We start from the raw sequence: 18234 nt of genomic DNA, 5'->3' as shown, positions 1-18234 counted from the left end.
GCTAACGTTTCGAGCCTGATGACTCTTTGTCAAAGCTAACAGAGAAAATGGGAAATATTTATACTGTGGAGTGAGAATGAAAGATGAGTCATAGCCACAGAAACCCAAGGAAACCAGGTACTAATGGCCACAGATACCAACAGGAAAGAATGCTAATGGAAGTCCCCAGAGCGAACAAAAGATGTGAAAGGCCAAACAGCCGAGAAACTAACATCAGATGGTGACCTGTAGATGTGGGGGGGGGGGGGGGGGGGGGGGGGGGGGGGGAGAAAGAGAGAGAGAGGGAGGGGGGGGGAAGCAAAGAGGAGAAAGGGTAAGGAAAGGTGGATGAAATTGTGGGGGGGGGGGTTACATATATATTAAGAAAGACAAGAAATGGTAAAATACAGTTAAAATGAAATGGGATGAAAACAAATGGGTCAAGGAAGGGTAGAACTAATCATCTGAAGTTGTTGAATTCGATGTTCAGGCCGGAAGGCTGTAGCGTGCCTAACTGGAAGATGAGATGTTGTTCCTCCAGTTTGCGTTGAGCTTCACTGGAATATTGCAGCAGGCCAAGTACAGACATGTGGGCATGGGAGCAGGGTCTTTTGTTAAAATGGCAAGCAACAGGAAGGTCAGGGTCCTGAATGCGCACAGACTGAAGATGCTCAGCAAAGTGATCACCCAGTCTGCGTTTGGTCTCTCATTGGGAGACCACATTGGGAGCAGTGAATGCAATAGACCAAATTGGAAGAGATGCAAGTGAAACGGTGCTTAACCTGGAATGAGTCTTTTGGACATGGGATATTAAGCCTGGAAGAGGTAAAGGGGCAGATGTTACACCTTCTGCGATTGCTGGGAAGGTGCCATGAGTAATGGGAGAGGTATTGGGTATGGTGGAGGACTGGACTAGATTATCTCGGAGGGAACGGTCTCAGCGGAATGTTAGTAGATAGTTGCTTGCCGGAAATGGAGACAGAAAGATCAAGGAAGGGAAGGGAAGTGTCTGAGATGGACCAGGTGAAAGTGATGGAGGGGCTGAGATGGACCAGGTGAAAGTGATGGAGGGGCTGAGATGGACCAGGTGAAAGTGATGGAGGGGCTGAGATGGACCAGGTGAAAGTGATGGAGGGGCTGAGATGGACCAGGTGAAAGTGATGGAGGGGCTGAGATGGACCAGGTGAAAGTGATGGAGGGACTGAGATGGACCAGGTGAAAGTGATGGAGGGGATGAGATGGACCAGGTGAAAGTGATGGAGGGGAAAGTGGTGACATTTATTTTATCATTAAATTTGATCTAGGATATACTGAGATTTCTCATTACAAATGCAGCTCTTGTGTTCCTTTGTGTCTCAAATCTACAGGATTACTGTATATACCGGTGTAATGGTCGATCTTGTGTGAAAGTCCACCCCTGGCTTATCATTTATTTTTTATATATCTTGACAACCAATTTTTAGCTAAAACATCTTTGTACTTACCATCTTCTTGCTGCTGAACTGAAACTCACCCTGGTGAAAACCGACTCATTGATAGAAAGCTCTCAGTTGAAGATAGGGGTTCAACTCATCGTGTCTGCACATGTCAATATGATAATGTCATGGCTATCACCTCACTCATGTGCGCTGTGCTTCCACCACTCCCACCCTCCAATATGACAGCACGTTATTAAGATGGAATGGCAGATACATGGCCCAGTTCAAACTCTAAGCTGTTGAGGGTGCAGAGCAGATAAATAATTGCGCGGCAGCTAGAGAATTCAAGATCTGGAAGAAGGACGTTGGAGATTGAGCAAACTCTCCACACAGCTTAGGCAGATGCCGAAGAATAAATGAAGAAAGTGTAGCATGTGACTGCAGTTGGGAAATGAAGTTGCAAAAGATATCCATGAAAATCGCCAGAGTGGATTCAGTTTCTCAAGGATCTATCCGGAACTTTCCCTGAAACAAGCAAGAAGATTGGACATTTCAGACTTCAAATACAGCCCCGGGTGGTCTACCAGGTTGATGAAATGAAGCAATTTTGTACCACAACAGAAGATCAAGATTTCACAGCATCTCCAGCTGAACTTGATGACAGGCTTATTACATTTCAGCGGTTTATAATCAAACACCAACATAAGAACAGATACAGATTGTCCTTAGAGGGAATATGGATAAGACTCCTGTGAATTTTGCCAAGCCAGCCAGTCAGACGGTGAGCAGAGTTGGAGAGAAAACAGCATTCGCGAAGATAACTGGTCACGAAAAAAGTGGATTCCAATTCTGCAGAGTGAATGTCTGACGGGACTAAACTAAAGAGGAAAACCTTTCCAAATCAGCAATTCCTAAAGGGAATAGCCGTCCACATTCAGGATAAAAAATGGATGGATGAAGGTGGTTTGAAAATATGCCTGAAGAAACTTTGGAGTTGCCAACCTGGAGGATTACGTAACAAAAAAAGTCTTCACATCTGGGACATGTTTAGATCACACGTTGTCGATGATGTACCTGCAGTCGATCCCTAAACAATGATATTGCAATGATTCCTGGTGATCTGACCAGCCTTGTTTAACCATTGTATGTATTATTAAACAAACATTAAACAAGCGTGGAATGGCTGGATGATCCGGAGGAGAGAAGACATTTGCCAAGGGACGCAGCATATGGGGGGGATTCTCCCGCACTTGGCGCAATGGCCCGATGCCAGCTCCAAGAGCGGTGTGAACCACTCCTGTGTCGGGCCACCCGGAAGTTGCGGAATCCTCCACACTCCCGGAGGCTCGGCCGGCGCTGGAGGGGTTGGCACCGTGCCAACTGGCGCTGAAGGGCTGCGGTGGGCCGGCGAAAGTTGGTGCATGCGCAGACTGCCGGCGTCTTTCCTGCGCATACACAGGGGGTTTCTTCTCCGTGCCGGCCATGGCGGAGCCTTACAAAGGCCGGTGCGGAGGGAAAGAGTGCCCCCACGGCACAGGCCCGCCCGCAGATCGGTGGGTCCCGGTGGGTCCCAATTGCGGGCCAGGCCACTGAGGGGGCCCTCCCAGGGCCATATTCCCCCCCCCCCCCCCCCCCCCCCGAGGACTCCGCTAGCGGCCCTCCAAGCCAGGTCCCGCCGGGATGGACCATGTCCATTTCACGCCGGCTGGACTGGCCGAAAACGGGTGACCGCTCGGCCCATTGGGGCCCGGGAGAATCCCCGTCCCCGCCCGAAAACCAGCGCCGGAGAATTTGGCTGCCGGCATCGGAGCGGCGGGGCGGGATTAACGCCGCACCCCCCCCCCCCCCCCCCCCCCCCCGCCCCCCCCGGGCGATTCTCCGACCCTGCGGGGGGCCGGAGAATTCAGCCCATGGTCTTTGACGTTGGAAACCTATTTGAATAGCACAGTAGAATATGGATTATAGAAGACAGGGATGAAATTGGAATGGAATTTGTCGTCAAATCATTCAAGATATCCAATGCACTTGATGGCATGAATGATGATTATTTGTGGAATGATATGGCTAATGATGACATGATCGCTGATGTAAAAACTGAATGAAATGTGATAAATTTGTATAAATGGCTTTTGTTTTTGTTTAATTTAGTGTACACAAATTAATGTCTGACTCAACGAAGGTAATTGAATTTTTCTTTAGAAATAAATAATCATAAAACTACATTTTGGCTACTTTTGTGCTTTCGGAGCCAAGATGGCAGGAATTGAAACTATTACTTGTGTAAAAGTCTTTTTTTTGGCTAAAAATTCTTTTACACAAGTATGTATTTAAATTTTAATTGTGAGGGCATTTCAGAAAAGAAAAGATTTCCAGGACTGCAGGAAAAAGGTGGAGGAATGTCACCATGTGAATCATTGTTGGAGAAAACTGGCAGACAAGATGGGCCAAACCTAGGCTAGTGAGTGGGTGCATGAGTGGCCCCCCTTCATCTCAGTGGGCGGCATGTGGCGCAATGGTTAGCACTGGGACTACGGCACTGGGGACCCGGATTTGAATCCCAGCCCTGGGTCACTGTCCATGTGGAATTTGCACATTCTCCCCGTGTCTGCATGGGTTTCACCCCCACAACCCAAAGATGTGTAGGGCAGGTGGATTAGTCACGCGAAACTTACCCCTTAATTGGGAAAAAAAATAATTGGGTACTCTAAATTTATTCAAAAAAAATCTCAGTGGGCCGCAAGACCATGACACCATGAATAAGAGTAAATAAATTTAATACATACCGAATATTGCATGACAAGTTCTAGAAAATGCTTAATCATTTATATGCTAATAGAACTGTTCAATTTCAAATGGTAAAGACAAAAGAAATATTTACGCAAATGTTGCGAAAAATCAGTGCGCTCCTCACTTCACTTGCCCTTGCTTTACATGACATGCATGCCGCTTTAGTCATACCGGTTTTTAAAAAAAAAATGTACCGATGGAAATCAGCGGAATGTGACAACCCTGTATGTGGGCAATGGTTGACAAAATGTTCTGTAGGCTGCACTCAGAACCCAGATGGGCTGCATGTGGCCCCCAGGCTGCCCACTACTTTAGCCCTTGTAGGATCATCCTCCAGTATTTTCAATTTAGCCATTAACATATATGCAGGATAGTTATGCAGGTGTGACTGTAACAGTTTAAATTAATTTTTTCCCTAATGACCACCCCCCCCCCCCCCCCTCCATTTCCTGCTTCCACAACTTCCCCACCACCACCAGTACCCCAAAGGGTGTTAGCGTCGCAAAAAGCACTCAGTGAAATAGCTGCACCATCAGGGAGGGTTTTGGTTGCTCAACCCAGAGGTAATTATTTGTTTGGTAGGTGAGAGCATGGTGTAATTTTGAAGCTCTTATCAAATGGCTGAGTTTTCAATGTGTTGAATCTTAAAAAGAAAACAGCCACTTGATCCAAATGTGAATCACCTTTTGCGTTTGCATAGTTCTCACTTCCTAATATGAGAGGTACAAGAGAACCCTACATTGGCAACCTTCAGTATTTGCCTTGTTACTTTTTTTTCGAATGTGTTTTTCTGAGGAAAAAATCAAGATGTTTCTCAGACATCGCTGTCAGGCCTGTGGGTTTGAGATTGCGTGAGAACATCAAAAGTTGTAAATCTGAAGGTCAGGGTGGTTTCTCAAGACTTTCGAATTGTGTGATTCTTGCTTTAAAAATCTTTTGCCAGCTGTTACGAAACTGTAACCAACGGCACGCTGTAAATTCTGTCAATATTTTTCAGTCAAGTCAAAGAGAGGAAAAGCTCCTTCAGCTCAAAGGGCTCATTAAGTCTCGAGGGTTGGAGCAGTGATTCCCTTTGTGATTAAGTTCAAGGAACTCTTGTCCATTCCCACGAGACAAAACCAACCACAAAGCGCAAAGAAAGCCAGCACTCTAATGGAGTGTGCTATTAACTGCTTGTAGGCTCGCATGATTTCTACTCTAATGCACACGTCTAAAAAGGATATAATGCATTTGCGTGGTTGTTATCCTCGGAGCACAATCTATTTCTTTCTTCTAACATTCTCCCTGCCTGACATAACCCCCCCCCCCCCCCCCCCACCACCCCCCCCCCCCCCCCCCACTCCAATCCCACTACAACTCCTTTCCTGAAGGTATTGATTCTTGCTGAATATGATTGCACAGGTCCCTACTGCATTTGAGTCCCACAATCTAGTGGCCAAATACCTGGTGAGTCTTAGTAGTGAAACCATCCGTCTTTTGGATGAGATGCTAAACCGTGACCGGGACTGCCATCTCAGGTGGATGTAAAAGCTCCCCGGCACTATTTTGAAGAAGTGCACGGTGTGGTAATACCACTGTACATATATGTGTGTGCCTCTATTAGGGGATGTACAATAGTACCTGCTATTACAGGTTTGTCGGTAAGCCCCTGCATAGTTTGTCGGTAAGCCCCTGCCGGCTAGCTCCGCCCACAGGGAGCAGTATAAATATCCATGAGGTCTCCTGAGCTGCCATTTTACAGCTCCACTTGAGGGAGTAACATCTCACGGTAATAAAGCCTCTTTTGTACCGTTTCGTGTTTCTGTGTGTAATTGTTAGCGCATCACACGGGTGTTCTCCTGGCTGATATTTGTCCCTCAATTAAACATCACACACAGATTGTCTGGTCAATATCATATTGCTCTTTAAAGAACCATGCTGTGTACAAAATGGCTGCCAAATTTCTTGCATTACAGCCTGCACTTCAAAAATTAGCTGTAAAACTCTTAAAGCATCCTGCGGTTCTGAAGGAAGCAAAACCAATGTTGGACTCTTTTCGCTTTCACTGCCAAAATGGTGTTCACGGCACATGACATTATCTCTTCCGTTAGTATTTACTCTGTTTCCTGTCTCAGCCCAGTTTCATAAACCTGTTCCATCAGCAGTCTGAAGGAAGTTGTTTGAAATATCACTGTGTAGGTTTAAGCATAGCAACTATTATAATATATATAATGATACATTTTTAATAACACCAGGGGCTGGATTCTCTTTTCTCCCGCCCCCCTTCTCTCCACTCTCTGCCGCCACATGTTTCTCGGCCGTGCACCATTCGCTGGCGGCTGGATTCTCTACTCCCGCTGCTTGTCAGTGGGTTTCCTCCCACCCCCACCCCACCCAGCCGGGAAACCCACGGGCGGGGGTGCGATGCCGGTGGGAAAGGTGATTTGTTACAGCCGGAAAATTCTGGCTGAGTTTTCCTTGTTTGATTTTAGATCTCCTGGTGGTGCTTTCCTTTACTGACAGATTTATCCCAAATCCAAAGAGCATTTACCACGAAAGAAAGGAAATATGGTTCAAATAATTTTGTCAAAATAAGATTGAAAACATTTAAAACCATTGGAAAAAGTCTTAGAATTGCACTCACTTTGTTCCTGATATTTCTCATGTTGGACGCTGTGCAATTTCTGTACTTTTGAATCATATCCTTTACAAGAGAGCATTTTCTATTGCAAAAACAAAGAACTGGCTGCTTGAAATTTGGAAGGTCATCAACCAGAAATGTTAACATTGTTTCTCTCACACAGATGTTGCCTGACTTGCTGAATATTTACACCATTTTCTGTTTTATCGATACTTTATTATAATTAATTGATAATTTATTGTGCATCACAATTGTTTTCAGATATAAATAAATAAATAAAAATGCAAATGCAGAACACTACAGATTCAGGAATTCAGAAGTAAAAATCTCCGCAAAGCTATTTTTCATATTCATCTTCAATTCTTTCTCATGCTTTGTTTCCTGCTGAATGTGCAACTTTGGAGAACAGCAAATTACTGCGGATGCTGGAATCTGAAACGAAAGTGAAAATGCTGGAAAATCTCAGCAAGTCTGGCAGCATCTGTAGGGAGACAAAAGAGCTAACGTTTCGAGTCCGATGACTCTTTGGGTCGAGGTGGGGCTGTAGCGTGCCTAACCGGAAGATGAGATGTTGTTCCTCCAGTTTGCATGGCGCATCACTGGAACATTGCAGCAGGCCAAAAACAGACATGTGGGTATGGGAGCAGGGTCTTTTGTTAAAATGGCAAGCAACAGGAAAATGGCCTGATGCAATGTTCCAGTGAAGCGCAATGCAAACTGGAGGAACAACATCTCATTTTCTGGTTAGGCACACTACAGCCTCTGGCCTGAACATCGAATTCAACAACTTCAGATGATCAGCCCCACCTTGACCCATTTGTTTTAATTTCATTTTAACAGTCTTTTACCATTTCTTTCTTTCTTAATATACATTTAATTTTTTCCCCCCAATCTTATCCTCCTTTCCTGCACCTTTCTCCACTTTGCTTCCCCCTTCCCCTCCCCCCACACCTACAGTTCATCCTCTGATGTTAGTTTCCCTGCTGTTTGACCTTTCACATCTTTTGTCCTCTCTGGGGACTGCCATTAACACTCTTTCCCCTTGGTATCTGTGGCCATTAGCACCCGGTTTCCCTGGGTTTCTGTGGCTATGACTCATCTTTCATTCTCACTCCACAGTATAAATATTTCCCACTTTCTCTGTCTGTTAGCTTTGACAGAGTCATCGGACTCGAAACGTTAGCTCTTTTCTCTCCCTACTGATGCTGCCAGACTTGCTGAGATTTTCCAACATTTTCCCTTTCGAATGTGCAACTTTAACAGGCAGAAGAGAATTTTTCCTTCTCCCGGGGCTATTTAACTGAAGACGAAGGGCTGGATTCTCCGTAGCCCGACGCCAAAATCATGATCGGCGATCGTGCAGAGAACGCCGGAATTGGGGTCGGCGGTGGTTCGACGCCGGTCCGCCATGCTCCGTCCCCAACGGGCCAAGTTCCTGACGGCACGGGACACGTGTGGCCCCAGCGATCGGGAACCTGGCGTGCTGGCTGCAGACAGTGTCTGGCACTGCCACACTCGTCCAGGATCCGTGCCGCTGACCAGTGGGCCTCCTGCTAGGGCCGGGAGGACTGTTGGGGGGCGGCCAGTGGGTGGGCTGTGGTGTTGCGGTTGGCGGGTTAGGGTTCGAGCATGGGCGGCGCCATGTTTCACACTGCGACCGGTGCAGGTCACCAGCCCTGCACATGCGTGGCCCAGGACCCGTCCATTCTCTGGTCATTTTCGGCGCGATCCGCGGGAGTTCCACACTGCGTCGGTGCTAGCCCCTCAACTGTATCAGAATCGGTGAGGGGTCTGCGACGGTTTTCCTGTTGTGAACCTCTCACGGATTCTCCATTCGCCCCTGCACTTAGTCACAAAAAAGGAGAATCCAGCCCTAAGTCTTTCACCTTGCTTTGAACCGTTTTTAAGCAAATCCGTGATTAACTTGGGTTTCACATCATTAACATGCATGATACCACATTAAGTCTGTGAATAGTCATTACAAGCAAAAGATTGTCAGCAGTGTGGTTTGAAAACAAATTTAGTAAGGTTTCACATGCAGCAAAGTACAACTCTGCACAATGATAGCGTCCATTCCGAATGGGAATTAAGCACAGTCAAAGACCAGGCCAACTCTGAATATCTGTGTCATTTTGGAATGATGTGAATACTTGAACTGGCGCTAATTTGAGCGATGAGTAATTTAAAAGCTGTGTGCGTTGCATTATATTTTTTGGCTTGACACTAAAACAAATGTCGCCTGTTTTAAATATTTTTGATTACATATTCACATGAAATGGAAAGCATTAACAGAGCTAATGTTTAACTGAAATAATTTTGAAAAGATGATTAGTGTTATGTGGTCTCCACGGTATCTTCTCTCTTCTTTGCCAGAACAGCCTTGGTCACTGTTACGGTGGCTTTTATTTATTAAATAAAGGGCGTGTCTTTTTAACAAACATCATTGTAGATCAAATTAATATGATTGCCTAACTCCCAAGTGCACTTGTGAATCAGTTTGCACGTTACTGTGATTTACCTCTTGTTGAGAGGGTTTCACCTTTTCTCCGCTGATTCGTTCACTGACTAGAGTAAAGAGGCAGGAGAACAATCTTTATCTTGAAAACTGCCTACTAATGTCTAATCATGCGAATATATTGAATGCCCTAACTGCACCTTTCCTGCCAGAAGAAGCCAAATGATGATGAACTATACCATTAGTAAAATAAATGAGGGATCTTGGTTACAGTAAGATTTCACTCTTCTAATGACATTGCCCATGAACCAAATGGCTTACATTTAACAGCTGAAGTTCTGTATGTCGAAAGCGAGTTTTTATAGCTGAGCATTACCTTTTGAGTAAAAGCTAATGGGCACATTTCACCCACAAAATGACTTGGGGTGAGATTCTCTGGTCGTGTTGCACTCGAACAAGAGCACAACACGGCCGCAGTCTCCGCGCCGAGTGGGATTCACCTCCCAGGTCTCAAGAGGCGTAGGAATTGGAACTCCGTCCAAAATAGGCGGGATGAAACGGCGCTCACTAAAGTAGGTCGCAAACCTACTTACTACCCGGGATACACTGGCTTCTCTCAGTTCTCCGGCCTCCCCAGGGAGGCTGCAGCCGGGCGCCGATCAATGCTGGTCCACAAGAATGTGGACTAGGCGGGACGGCACCCGAAGGAGGTCTCCCGGGCCACTGGAGGCCCCTGGGTGATCAGGGGTAGTACAGGATAGCCCGCTGGTCCTCCCCCTAGAACAGGGCATCTTTTGTTCTTAAATTTAGAGTACGCAATTCATTTTAAGGGGAATTTAGCGTGGCCAATCCACCTATCCTGCACATTTTTGGGTTGTGGGGAAGAAACCCACGCAAACACGGGGGGGGGGAAGAATGTGCAAACTCCACACAGACAGTGACCCAGAGCCGTGATCGAACCTGGGACCTCAGCGCCGTGAGGCCGCAGTGCTAACCCACTGTGCCACTGTGCTGCCCTGAACACAGGCATCTTGGCACTGTCACCCTGGAACTGCCAAGGTACCTGGACATTGCCCAGATGTCAGGGTGGCAGTGCAAAGGGTGACACTGCCAAGGGTCCCGGTATGAGTGGGGCCATGCCTATGAAAGGAGGGGGAAGGGGGGGGGTTTGAAGGGTAGATGTCCAGGTGGGGGTCCTGGTGACAGGTGGGGGTCCTGGCTGTAAAGGGGCTTGGGGGAGGCCTGAGTGGGGGGGGGGGGGGGGGGGGGGCTCCCAAAACTCCTCAGCAGTGTCCTCACTTGGGGCGTGTGAGAGGTGATATTTTCCAGCGATGGAGGGTGAAGGGGATCCACAAGCTCACCTTTAAAAATATCGACTTGATCTCTGAGTTCAGCTCCCCAGTGCTGAAAAAATTCTAAAGGTCCGATTTCCAGAAAACTTTCTAAGTTCATTTCTGGCAGGTTTTTCAGGGAGATTCCCACCGGCTCTGCCAACGGGTTCCCCACTGCTAGTCAATGACACTAAAGCGAGATTCTCCAGACTCGTTACGCTGCTCAAGCGAGACGAGGCCAAAAACGAGAATCGCACCAGGCGCTAAACAGTTTTTGATGCTACCGGCCCGCACCCATAGGCAAAACCAGGATCTCACCATAGCATGGCAAGAAACCAAATATCACCACTTACGCCCCATTTCTACCCCATATCCAATGGCCTCCTGTCATCAGTGGCCTTCCCAGCAAGTGCTCACGGTGGTTAGTACTCTTTGAAAAACGTGAACCTGGCGGAAGGGCTCCTGTGGGGAACCGAGGAGGGGAGTAGTCATCTTTTCTCACAGGCAAAGAGCCCAGGCGTGCTGGGCTTGCCACCCCAGTGCTCAGTGGGGGTTGGAGGAACCTTGACTGGGGCTGGGGGACCTACCAGAGGGATGGGCCACCATAGGAGGGTTGGGGGGGGGGGGGGGGGGGGCAACTGCTCGCGGCATCACCATCCCAACCCCTGGATCGTGTTAACGCATTCCGGGGGGGGCAGCCCTTGTCTCTGCCCATCTGCCTGAATCTTAATAAAGGGAACTATGAAGATATGAGGCAAGAGTTGGCCTTGATAGATTGGGGAGAGTTAGTTAAAGGGATAACAGTCGATTGGCAATGGCAAACATTCAAGGAATGCTTGGGGAAACTGGTAAGAGGGCCAATCCATGGCTTACAAAGGAAATTCAAAATAGTACCATGGCAGCTGCAGTGTAATTTGGATAAGTGTGAGGTTATTCACTTTGGAAGCAAAAACAGGAAGACAGATTACTACCTGAATGGTTGTAAATTGGGAGAGGCTAGTGTGCAGCGACACGTGGGTGTCCTTGTGCACCAGTCGCTGAAGGTAAGCATGCAGGTGCAGCAAATGGTAAAGAAGGCGAATGGTATGTTGGCCTTCATTGTGAGAGGTTTCAAGTATAGAAGCAGGGATGTGTTGCTGCCATTATGATCCAAGGAAGAAGCAGACAGATTGGCCAAGAAGAAGAATAGGTCTGAGGAATGGCAGCAGTTGAGAATTCAGCAAAGAAGGACGAAGGGATTGATTAAGAAGGGGAAAGTACAGTACGAAAGGAAGCTTGCCGGGGACATAAAGGCGGACACTAAGATATGTGAAGAGAAAGAGATTGGCAAAGAGAAATGTAGGCCCCCTACAGACAGAAACAGGGGAATGCATAATATGGGACAAAGAAATGGCTGAGCAATTGAATACATACTTTGGTTCTGTCTTCACAAAAGAGGACACAAATCAGACCCCAAAAATGATGGAGAATGAAAGGTTTAGTGAGAGGGAAGAACTGAGGGAGATCAACATTAGTAGAGAAATGGTGCTGGGAAATTAATGGGTTTGAAGGCGGATAAATCCCCAGGGCCTGAGAATCTTCATCCCAGAGTGCTTAAGGAGGTGGCTCTGGAAATAGTGGATGCATTGGTGGTCATCTTCCGGGATTCTATAGATCTGGAACAGTCCCTGCAGATTGGAGGGTAGCTCGCATCACTCCTATATTCAAAAAGGGAGATAGAGAGAAAGCAGGGAATTATAGACCAGTAATTCTTGAATCCATTGTCAAGGATTTTATATCGGAACATTTAGAAAGCAGTGGCAGGATCAGTCAGAGTCAGCATGGATTTATGAAGGGAAAATCATGCTTGACAAAGCTGTTGGAATTCTTTGAAGATGTAACCAGTACAGTTGACAAACCAGTCAATGTCGTATATTTGGACTTTAAGAAGGTGTTTGACAAAGTCCCGCATAAGAGTTTATTGTGCAAAATTAAAGCCCATGGGATTGGGGAAACGTATTGAGGTAGATAGAAAACTGGTTGGCAGAGAGGAAACAAAGAGTAGGAATTAATGGGTCCTTTTCAAATTGGCAGGCAGTAACTAATAGGGTGCCACAGGGATCAGTGCTGGGACCCCAGCAATTCACAATATACATTAATGATTTGGATGAGAGAACAAAATGTAACATCTCAAAGTTTGCAGATGATACCAAGTTAGGTGGGAGGGTGAATTGTGACGAGGATGCAGGGGTTCTACAGCAAGATCTGGACAGGTTGGTTGAGTGGGCAAATCAATGGCAGCTGCTGTATAATGTGGATAAGTGTGAGGTTAGTCACTTTGGAAGCAAAAAGAGGAAGGCAGATTACTACCTGAATGGTTGTAAATTGGGAGAGGCTAGTGTGCAGCGGCACGTGGGTGTCCTCGTGCTCTAGTCGCTGAAGGTAAGCATGCAGATACAGCAGGCGGTAAAGAAGGCTAATGGTATGTTGGCCTTCATTGTGAGAGGTTTTGAGTATAGAAGCAGGGATGTGTTGCTGCAATTATACAGGGCCTTGGTGAGGCCACACCTGGAATATTATGTGCCGTTTTGGTCTCCTTCTCTGAGGAAGGATGTTCTTGCTCTCGAGGGAGTGTAGCGAAAGTTTACCCGACTGATTCCAGGGATGGCGGGACTGTCATATGAGGAGAGATTGACTAGGTTGGGATTGTTCTCGCTGGAGTTCAGAAGAATGAGGGGGATCTCATAGACTTATAAAATTCTAACAGGACTAGACAGGGTAGATGCAGGGAAGACGTTACCAATGATGGGTGTGTCCAGAACGAGGGGTCACAGTCTGAGGATTCAGAGTAAACCATTTCGGACAGAGATGAGGAGACATTTCTTCACACAAGGAGTGGTGAGCCTGTGGAATTCATTACCACAGGAAGTAGTTGATGCTAAATCATTGAATATACTCGAGAGGCGGCTGGATATAGCACTTGGGGAGAATGGGATCAAAGGCTATGGGAAGAAAGCAGGATTAGGCTATTGAGTTGGATGATCAGCCATGATCATGATGAATGGCGGAGCAGGCTCGACCGGCCAAAAGGCTGCTTCCTGCTCCTATCTTCTATGTATCTAGCCCCACTGACCACCCATGACACCCACCGACTGCCGATGATCCGGCCGAGCGGCTGAAGGCTATTGCTAATAGGGAACTGGCAATCGTGGTTAAGTGAGCACTTAACGCAACCCCAGTGGATTCCCGTGGGTGGGCGGGCCGTGAAGCATGTGCTCAGATCAGCAGCGGTGCAAGGCGGTGAAACCTCATTGAAACCGCGATATAGTTACTATCATCTTGTGAGATGAAACTTAGAAATATTTAGTTTTGGGTTTATTTCCATTGCAGTAAAGGAGACACAGTTTTGTCAATTTTATATGGCATGAGAATTGAGTGGTCTGGTTTGTTAAGGAATGCAAGGTAATTTGTTCTGCAACATCTGTAAAATTGATATTTCATGCATATTCACTTAAGTATAAAACCTTTCTTTCAGTAATGTCTGCCTGACAGTTGTTAGCCTTGCTTGGCTGGCAGAATTCATCTGACTGGCCAGCTACTCAAAAAATTCTAAGAGCTAACATATGAATATGGTTCCATTATTGAATTTACCCTACTTAATTAGGAATCACAGGATACATTTTTTATTCATGTTTTTTTGGAGGGCTCTTATGGTGAAATTCTCCCAATAAATGACTACTCATTTTGGGCACGTTTCACAGGGTCATTCTCACCAAGTGATTGGCCGTGATCCAGATTTGTATTTCTTTGGAGCTTGGGGAGTTTCTCACTGAAAAATCCCATATTTCTTCTGCAATGGGGAACTAAAGACACTGGCAAGACCGGCTCCTCAGAAATCGGAGTAGCATTTTTTTTGAAGGGCGCCACTGCCCGGATGGCTACTCTGTTCTGTCCCTGACCACTCTGAGCTGCAGTGGCCTCTCAGACCCCCGGCCTGGCCATCAGGCGAGGTGCATCGTGCGCAACCCGGCACCCGGCGCAGAACCCATTTTTGGCCTCTCCCACTATGCTCCTGACATGACGGGATCGGAGCTGGGTGCATCGTGGTGGGAAAATCGCGCCCAATTTATCTTCACCTTCCATTAATCAGCAGTATTATTTTTGTTATATTGTATGCCTGTAAGAATAAAAATATTTCATTTTCAAAAAGCTGTCATTCAGGGAGAGCTTAAGTTGTGGATGCATTTGTCTGGTCAGTCAATGTATGGGCTATGGAACACAAAATGGGAAACAATCAGAAGAAAATATTGAGTCCTCATTGGAGGAATATCTATCCAAGGTTCTCTGCTAGTGGGAGATAGATGTTCCAGGGATAATGCATGGAATTTATAGCAGCGCAATAATTAGTTCAGGTCCTAACACTGGAGAACATACAAGCCAAGACTGACAAGAAAATGCAGTTGGATAAATTATCCAAGGCGTCACACCCCTTGCCAGAGTCTCTGATACCACACGTTCAAATCAGAAAACAACAGGAAATGTGCCTATGGTTATCTGATATTCACTAAATGGCTGGAAAAACGTACTCTAATAGACATGGCTTGCAATAAAACAAATTAGGGAAGTGTGATGCTAATCAATACCTCACTACCCTTCCAAATATTTAGAAATGCAGTTATTTTGGCAAATTTGTGGGGGGGGGGGGTTATTGTTTCAGGATAGCTCCACATTCTTAATCCTATCAGTTTACATGTTCAAAAATGTTATCACACTGTTGTCAACAGATCAGTTCCTACTTCCGCCCTTGTAACAAATACTTCTTTGCTACTATGCTAGTACGCTTTATATGAATAGTTTAACCATGGAAAAGATTCAAAACCAAGTGGTTGCCTAAAAATTAGCAACATTAGCACAGTAAATACTGTGGTAAAATGTAGAATGAATTAACATGTTTGTCAAACAACTATCCATTGATTTGGCTCTCAAATTTTCTTTTACAGGATTTCTTGACAGATTTGATGATGTCTGAAGTTGATCGTTGTGGTGATAATGAACATCTAATTTTTCGGGAGAACACCTTAGCAACCAAAGCAATAGAGGAGTATCTGAAGTTGGTTGGCCAGAAGTATCTACAAGATGCACTTGGTATGTCAAATGGAAGGTTGCGAAACCAATGCGAATAATCACAGCTGAGACTGGCAAACTGCTAGTTTTTCTTACTTTCACAATTGTGCATTTTTTCAGTAGTTTTAAGAGAGAGCATTGCTGCGTAAAAATCAATAAATTAATGGAAATTTCCCCTGCCAATGCTTCTTCACCTTTTGGTCTTTCGGGAAATGATCCACAGTTTGATTGAGCCTCACTATTCGCATTCACATTTCTACTCGCCAACCTCATATCGACAAAAATGTTGCTAGTTAGGGCAATATAAATATTAATTTGGATAAAGAGGAAGAAAAGATCGAAAAAATGTTACTTGCTTTAACGTCTGATATAAAATCATGGACGATAAGAATATGTTTCTGAATTAAATTGGAGTTTATTAATTGAGATACCATTTGTTAAATTCTCATTCATCAAATTACTCAATTATTCATCAATACTAATATGAAATAGCAAGAAAATCATTTGTAGGAATGTCCCCATTTACATCCAACCAAAAAAAAGTAATTAGCATGGGTTATATCGTTATTCATCTGCTTTGTTTTGGTGACGTGGACATTTTATTTTCGTTAAGCAGTAAGAATGAACATAGGAAGCAGTGAGTTTTTACCTAAATAGCTGTAACTTTAGATTGCAGCCTTGAGTAGCATTTAAACAATGTTTGCGTTTTTCTTCCCTCCTCCCCTGTGTTATTAGTCAATAACTGGGCAGCATGGTAGCACAGGTGATTAGCACTATGGCTTCACAGCGCCAGGATCCCAGGTTCAATTCCCTGCTGGGTCACTGTCTGTGCAGAGTCTGCACGTTCTCCCCGTGTCTGCGTGGGTTTCCTCCGGGTGCTCCGGTTTCTTCCCACAGTCCAAAGACGTGCAGGATAGGTGGATTGACCATGATAAATTGCCCTTAGTTACCAAAAAAGGTTAGAAGGGGTTATTGGGTTACGGGGATAGGGAGGAAGTGAGGGCTTAAGTGGGTCTGTGCAGACTCGATGGGCTGAATGGCCTCCTTCTGCACTGTATGTTCTATGGAACTTAAGGTTGCCTTAGCCATCAACCATTTTGTAACCGGGACAAAATTCTCCAACCCCCAGCAGGGTCGGAGAATCGCCCGGGGCCACCGAAAATCCCGCCCCCGCCGTGGCAGAAATTCTCTGGCACCTGGGAATTGGCGGGGGCGGGAAACGCGCCGCACTGAGCGGCGAGCCCCCTGCGGCGATTCCCCGGCCCGCGATGGGCCGAAGTCTCGCCGCTGGGAGGTCTTTCCCGCCGCCGAGGTCTGAACCACCTCTGGTGGCGGCGGGATCGGCGGCGCGAGCGGGCCCCCGGGGTCCTGGGGGGGCACGGGGCGATCGGACCCCGGGGGGTGCCCCCACGGTGGCCAGGCCCGCGATCAGGGCCCACCGATCGGCGGGCGGGCCAGTGCTGTGGGGGCACTCTTTCCATTCCGCCGCCGCCACGGCCTCCACCATGGCAGACGCGGAAGAGAATCCCCCAGCGCGCATGCGCGAACCGGCGAAGGCCTTTTGGCCAGCCCCGGGCATCAAAGGCCGCTGGTGCCGGTTTTGGCGCCAGTCGGAGTGGTGCCAACCGCTCCGGCGCGGGCCTAGTCCCTCAACGTGAGGGCTTGGCCCCCAAAGGTGCGGAGAATTCTGCACCTTTGGGGAGGCCCGACGCCGGAGTGGTTGGCGCCACTCAGCTACGCCGGGACCCCCCGCCCCGCCGGGTAGGGGAGAATCCCGCCCCTGAGGACTAAAATCATTCAGTGCCTCGTTTCTCTCATGATTGGATCAGCCACTAGAAAATGCACAAAAACTTCTATTTGTCCTCTCTCCAGCTAAGCCTTCCTCTCTGAGAAAGAGTGTTCTGCTACTTTATTCCTTCTCACATAGACTGACTAGGTCTAGGAATTTGCAGTGTGGGCAATCACAGAAATGAGCCTAGCATATCTTGCATTTTTATAGCACTTTGAATATCTTTCCCCCAGGTTTTGACCACGTTCGTAAAAGGAGAAAAGTAGAGTAGATGAATGCATGAGCATGAAATAAAGGAAAAGCTACCTGAACCAGATGTACTACACAGAGCTGCACTTCCTTTTGATTGAGCAGAGTCATATAACTTAGCCTTACATGCAGTCAGTATTTGATGTATTTGCTGCTTTTACTCCATTAAGTATAAGAGGTCAGCAACTGTTCCTTACAACAGAGGCAACCAACATCTGTGGAACAGTACTGCAGCAGGAGGCAGTGCTTTCAGAAGGGGGGAAATAACTCATGTGAAATTACAATTTCAGTTCGAGTCTACAGAAATTTACTTTCAAGTTATATTTCCCAGAACTTCTTTGTTACAGTAATAGTTTGATGGAAAACATCAACAGATCAAAAGAAAATTATTTGGGGGATATGCTCGTATCAGTAACTAACAAAGTTTGTTTCACATTTTGCCGAGACAGGAAATGGTGACTCGTCCTGTGGATGATAATATGAGTTGAATGTTTTTTTGTTGT

The 18234-nt window shown here is 46.5% G+C and overlaps 1 protein-coding gene across 13 annotated transcripts in view; it reads left to right on the top strand.

Annotated features, from left to right (window-relative positions):
• The window catches only part of LOC119955411 (disabled homolog 2-interacting protein-like), a 1014916-nt gene that overhangs the window by 945087 nt on the left and 51595 nt on the right, over positions 1 to 18234 (top strand). For all 13 annotated transcript variants that reach the window (XM_038781503.1, XM_038781505.1, XM_038781502.1 and 10 more), the window contains one exon: positions 15570 to 15714. In XM_038781503.1, coding sequence (XP_038637431.1) covers positions 15570 to 15714 — 145 coding nt within the window. The remainder of the gene's footprint in view (positions 1 to 15569; positions 15715 to 18234) is intronic.

This window comes from Scyliorhinus canicula, chromosome 21, assembly GCF_902713615.1.
Source record: "Scyliorhinus canicula chromosome 21, sScyCan1.1, whole genome shotgun sequence".
NCBI classification, from domain to species: domain Eukaryota; kingdom Metazoa; phylum Chordata; class Chondrichthyes; order Carcharhiniformes; family Scyliorhinidae; genus Scyliorhinus; species Scyliorhinus canicula.
This window is presented reverse-complemented; position numbering and strand designations above follow the sequence as displayed.